The 6,053-nt window shown below is 33.9% G+C and overlaps 1 protein-coding gene across 2 annotated transcripts in view; it reads left to right on the forward strand.

The window, feature by feature from the left end:
* Positions 1-5,754, forward strand: part of LOC118981736 (rho GTPase-activating protein 29-like) — a 30,145-nt gene extending 24,391 nt beyond the window's left edge. For both annotated transcript variants that reach the window (XM_037038556.1, XM_037038557.1), the window contains exons 4-6: positions 2,695-2,791; positions 3,165-3,237; positions 5,635-5,754. In XM_037038556.1, the coding sequence (XP_036894451.1) occupies positions 2,695-2,791; positions 3,165-3,237; positions 5,635-5,739 (275 nt within the window). In that variant the 3' untranslated portion in view covers positions 5,740-5,754. The remainder of the gene's footprint in view (positions 1-2,694; positions 2,792-3,164; positions 3,238-5,634) is intronic.
* The last annotated feature ends 299 nt before the right edge of the window (positions 5,755-6,053 follow it).

The raw sequence follows: 6,053 nt of genomic DNA on the forward strand, positions 1-6,053 counted from the left end.
AAGGATACTAGAAATATAGGAATGTTTTGCAGTAAAAGCAAGGGCAGTAATTGGAATTGTCCTGAGATGACATAACCTCTTTCAGGTGGGGCTGAAGATTAGGGAGGATAATGGTTGAAGTAATTGTCTTTTCATTACTCAAAATTATTTTAAAGGCTTTTTTTAGATTTTTGTTTATCCTTTTTTAGGGAGAAGGGCAGGGATGGAGAAAGGGAGAGAAATATCAGTGTGTGGTTGCTTCTTGCATGCCCCTAACTGGGGACCCAGCTTGCAACCCAGATGTGTGCCCCGACTGGAAATCAAGCCGGCGACCCTCTGGTTCGCAGGCTGGCATTCAATCCACTGAGATACAACAACCAGGGAAATTATTTTTTAATTTCCCAGCCATGCTTAGTGCTATGAAAAACTATATTTACAGGAAAGAGAGAATAAGTTTTTTTCTTTGCAGTCTAGCAGGTTAAAGTTTGGAAATAAGAGTAGGCTTTACATTTTTGCTCAAATAGTAATTATAAAGTACTATTTAAAGTCTATACTTTCCAATGAGATTTTAGAAACAGCTTTATTGAAGTATAACTGAAATTCAGTAAACTTCACAAATTGAAAGAGTACAGTTTGATCAGTTTTGACATGCAAGTTCTCGTGAAACTGTCCCAGTCCTTTTCCCTTCAGCCCTCCCCTCTGTGCCTCCCTGTCACCAGTTCTAATTAGTTGTGTTTCATTTTCATTCTGTGCAAAATACTTCCTAATTACCCTTTTTCTTTCTTGATCCACAAGTTATTTAGAAGTGTGTTAATTGGTTTTCTAATATGTGGGGATTTTCCAGAGATTTTTCTCTCATTTCTAATTTAATTTCATCTAGTCACAGAGCATATTTTGCCTGACTTGAATCCTTTTAAACCCATCGAGATGTGTTTTGTGGCCAATAATATGGTAAATATTCCCTGTTCACCTGAAGAGAAGGCATATTGTTGTTATTGGAAGGGGTGTTCTATAATTATCCAGCCAGTCAAGGTGGCTGATGTTCGTACTGATTTTCCATTTACCTTTTCTGTCAGTTACTGAGAGGGTTATCAAAATCTTTGTCTATTACTGTGAATTTGTATACTTCTCATTGTAGTTCTGTTCGTTTTTTGCTTCAGGCATTTTGAAATTTTTACTAGGTGCCCTTTTTGATAAATTGACTTCTTCGTTACTATAAAATTACCTTCTTTATTCTTGTCAGTTTCCTTTGCTCAGAAATCTACTTTGTGTGATATTAGGCGGTAAGTCAGGAAATTGTGGAGCTTCCCACGTTTGTTTCTTATCTATAGGGTTCTTGTCCTTTGTTGCTTGATAACCAGTGTCTTGGAAACCATCGTCTCATATGATTTGTTACGTGTTTCTTTTAGTTGTTCCAGGCAGAAGTATAAGACTTTTCCATCTTGGCCAGAGCAGAAAAACAAAAATACTTTAAAATTAGTTATGGTAACCAAGTTTTTCTTTTTGTTTGTATCTGGAATACTTAGGCGAATCAGATGAAAGGTGTGGACCTTAGCCCTTCCTATCTACAAAGGCTTATACATGTAAAATCTTGGTTGTGGGCTTAGGATTTAATTCACCCCTGCTAAGGGATCCTTGCTTTCCAGCAAGCGCTTTCAACCCTAGTTCCACATTAGGATCACCTGGGAAACTTTTAAATAAATATATATGCCTCACCCAGTCCTATAAAATCTGAGCCCTTGATGGTGGGACTTTGGTGTTAAAACTCCCTAGGTAGTTCTGATGGGCAGCAAGCTTAAGGACAAGTCTGTTTTAAGGCGGAGAGTCTTCCTCTCCGCTTGGGGTCTCCACCTTCCCTTTGGTGGCAAGGACCCTAGGAAAGGGAGGGTATAAGAAGCCAGATGCTTCTTAAACTCAACCTGACTCGATTGGGTTACTTTTCAAAAATTGCCAATTCTGTCATCAGATTTTGTCCTAATAAATCATCTGGATTTTTAGCAGAGATGCACAGAGAGAAGTTATAATAAGAGACCTTTTCCAGTTATGTTTCACAATTTGCTTTAACAAAATGCAAAATGTTAGAATATCCCTATGATAAACAAAAGACAGATATCAATTAACATGGACGTCTGAGCCCAAGGATCTGTAAGAAATAAAGCTATAAATAACTAGGAATTTAAATTTTCTAAAACATTGGGTATTTTTATGTGGCGTGCTTTGTATATAGGCTTTATGTTCTGTCAAATGTATGTATGACTTCAATTATTGGTAATTCATAGTGAAAACTGTACTTTGTATTGATGTAAGTAAGCCACAGGGTGTTTAGCTGTTTTTTAAAAGAATGCCATAAAACAAGAAGCAAGAGGAAATAGCACAGAGTGCTCTTGATGAGAGAAGTCTGGTGTAATGTGGACTCTGGGACCCCAAGATTGATTGGTTTCACATTGAATCACTTCTTGGATGTGTCAGACTATATACTGCATGACATAGTCAGTTTGGAATGCCAGCTACTTTTATGTAAGTTAATTCTTTTATATGATTTTTTTAATAAAAAGAGTTGAACATCATGTTTATTTTGTGTATTAAGCTGTTCATTTTCTGAATTTTCTAACGCTTGTATAGGTAATGGTAGATTTTAAAGCATTAAATGACTTTGTATAAGTGTAGATTAAAATATTGTGTCCATCATTGATTTTAACCAATCTTTCCCTATAGCTGTGAACTTCACAGACGTTAATGAAGAAAACAAAAACGACCTCTTCAGAGAAGTATTTTCTTCCATGGAAACCTTGGCCTTTACTTTTGGACATCTGTAAGTAGAGTTGTGTCATTTAAAGAATATTGGGCCTAGGTACTCTCACACTGAATTATGAGACTTATGCCACATAATTCAGTAGATAGATGTTAAGTATAGTATTAACCAATATTAAATATTATCCTGTTGGAAAAACTGTATCCTGTGTTGTTTTATTACTGCATATGAAAGTGTCTTTAGAGCTGCTTAAAAGCAGCATTCATTTGCAAATGACTCTGTGGTTTATGTGGATAGAGTCCTAGGAATTTATTTCTAAAAATTTAAACTGAAAAAAATTTATTCTGGATGACATGTTGAATGTAAATCTGTGACAAGAGTAGTGTAATGACTGTCTTTTATTTGTTTCTTTTTTTTTAACCTCCCTATATAGCCTGACAAACTTCCTTATGGGAGATGTAGGCAATGATTCGGTATTTCGACTGCCTGTCTCTCAGGAAAGTAAGGTAGGCCAAGTCTGTGGGAAAGCAAAACCTCTAGTATTTTTAACCTAATATTTTAATAATTTTCTAAGCTTAATCTCAGCATTACTATTTCATAGTTTTTGAATTTAGCAAGAAAAACATACCAATTTATATTAAATACGATTATTATCAGTTTCTGGAGCAAATATGTAATCATACTTTTTAAGTAGAACTGTCATTTAAAAGGACACATCTGATGCTAAGCAGTGTGGCTTAGTTGGTTGTAGTATCATCCAGTAACTAAAGGCCACCAGTTTGATTCCTGGTTGGGGCACAAACCCAGATTATGGCTTTGATACCTGATCAGGACGCTTATAGGAAGGCAACAAATCAGTGTTTCTCTTATATCGATGTTCCCCACCCCCTTTTCTCTCTCTCTCTCTCTCTCTCTCTTTCTTGCCCAGCCTTCCTGTCTCTCTAAAGCAATGAAAAAAAAAAGTCTTTGGGTAAAGATAAAAACAACAAAAGAAAATATCTGATAATTTTAGTGTCTTAAGTAATGAATCCATGTTATAAGGGCCAACATTTTAGAAAGTAATTCTTAACCATTTTTCTCTCTTGACATTGTCACAGATCTTAAAGAATGGTGGGAACTTAGAAAAATAATGCAAGAAGTAAAGAGGTGTTAATCTTCTCACAAATCAAAATACTTATTAACAGACCTGTAGGTCTTCAGTCCTCCAAGAGCTAGCTCCCCTATAAGTATGTCAGAGGATTGAGGTTCTGATTCCCAGTTGGAAGAAAAATTGCTGTGAAATAATAGAACATAAGAGAGAAATGTACATAGAATATTGCTTTAAAGATTTATAGTTGTAGTATTCTCATTTAAATAATTTTTTAACCAAATGCAAGATATTTACAAAACTGCATTAGAAACATATATTGATCATTTGCTGTAAAGGATGATCAAATCCAGAAAAAATTTCAACAAATATTTGGAAGTGTGCCACATATATAAAACCTGGAGCATTATATAAAAGTAATATAAAAGTTTCAGGTCTTTCTTAAAATGATAGAAAATATCGATGACTGCTTAAGGCATTTGTTATATGTACTATTGAGGAAAAAAATTGACTATTTCTAAAGACATCCATTAATGAATCAAGGAGGATAGTATATAAACCATATCAGAATGATGAAGAACTTTAAGATAGTTGAATATTAGTTATGATTTTTCTTCAGTGTTATATTTTCAAACCTGCTGCTAATTCAGAAGATATAATAAAAATTGTATCTGTGTGACAAGGCTCTGAATTGTTTAACTTTTTGGTGTGAATCATGTTTCCTGTTCCTGTACCTATGTATGTTATACGTAAATTTTATATTAATTCCCAGCAGGAAAATACCTTTTGCTTTCTTTTTTCTTTGGCACCTTGTTTTTCTTTTTTGATTTACCCTAGAGATTGAAATAAAATTCATGATGATATAATACTACTAATAAAATGTAGTTATTTTGTTTGATGAGTTTTGAAAAATATGGTTAAAATTAATAGTTGATATTTATTTGGTAGAGCTTATTATGTTCCTTGTGCTGTGTGAAGCCCATATTGTCTCAGTCCTTAAAATAGCCTGATGAAAGTAGTGTTCTTACCCTCATTTTGGAGATGGGCAAACCAAAGTCAGGTGAGCTTAAATATGTAGGTCAGTGTCCTACAACTAATAGGTGACACACTTGGACTGCAAACCCATGACTCTTTGATCCCCTTTGCATCATGTCCCTTTGTACTCTATATTGTCCAACAAAATGGGTCAGATTTATTTTCGATCTGACAATTTTCGTAGATAGCATTTTCTGCACTGTCCTATAAGGTAGCATCTTGCTACATGTAGCTCTTTAAATTAAAATTCATTAAAATAATTAAACTTAAAAATTTATTTCTCATTTACATTAGCCACTTTTCATGTTGTCAGATAGCGACATGTAACCGGTAGCTACCTAATTAGACAGTACACATATAGAACATGTCCATCATTTTAGAAAGTTCTGTGCTATGCTTTTCAATAGGCATTCAGAGAAAATGCTTGTCATATAATAAAATGGTGAAAGAGACTGGAAGAGATAGGTCTTTATCTTCTACTTAGATAGCAATCTATTTAGATTACTTCTTTAACTTCCTGACTAATGTTTTTGAGGTCTGTGGAATTTAAGTTTTGAACAGATTCATTGATGTTAACGAATGCTGTTAGTAAACAGTCTGATTCTTCATTCTTGGACCTTGAGAGCTGCTGTTGTGAAAATGCTCTATAATTCTTATAAAATGTCCCGGTATTTAAACAGAGTTCTCAGACCTTTTGAGTTCTAAATACTTAAACTTTTTAAGCAGGAATTATGTCAGAATAANGCTCTAACCTTAAATTTGTTTTCTTTCATATTGTAAGTCTTCTGAAAATGTTTCAGTGGAATCAGTGGACTCATCCAGTGGAAAAGGTAATGCTTTACATACCTTAAAGCTTTGCCAACCTTTTTTCAGTTACCTTCAATAAATGTTTGAATTTTGATAAATGTTTTAGATATCTTCTTGCTTAGTAACCTAATATATATTTATCTTAACATAAACTGAAACATAAAATTTTATGTGTAAAACTGAAGTAAAAAACTGACTAGAGTAGATAATGTGATCATGGAGACTGATCAAGAAGTATATTGATCTTGTAACTTGATGAATAAAAGAAATACATATTAAGATCAAAAATAGATTTTATCTTCTCTGACCACAGTGCTGTTAAACTAGAAATCAGTAACAAGAAAGCACTGAAAAACACGTATTGACATGGAAGCTAAAAACATGTTATTAAGC

The sequence above is a fragment of the Sturnira hondurensis genome, unplaced genomic scaffold, assembly GCF_014824575.4.
Source record: "Sturnira hondurensis isolate 20B ecotype Veracruz unplaced genomic scaffold, ASM1482457v3 Scaffold0024422, whole genome shotgun sequence".
Taxonomy (NCBI): domain Eukaryota; kingdom Metazoa; phylum Chordata; class Mammalia; order Chiroptera; family Phyllostomidae; genus Sturnira; species Sturnira hondurensis.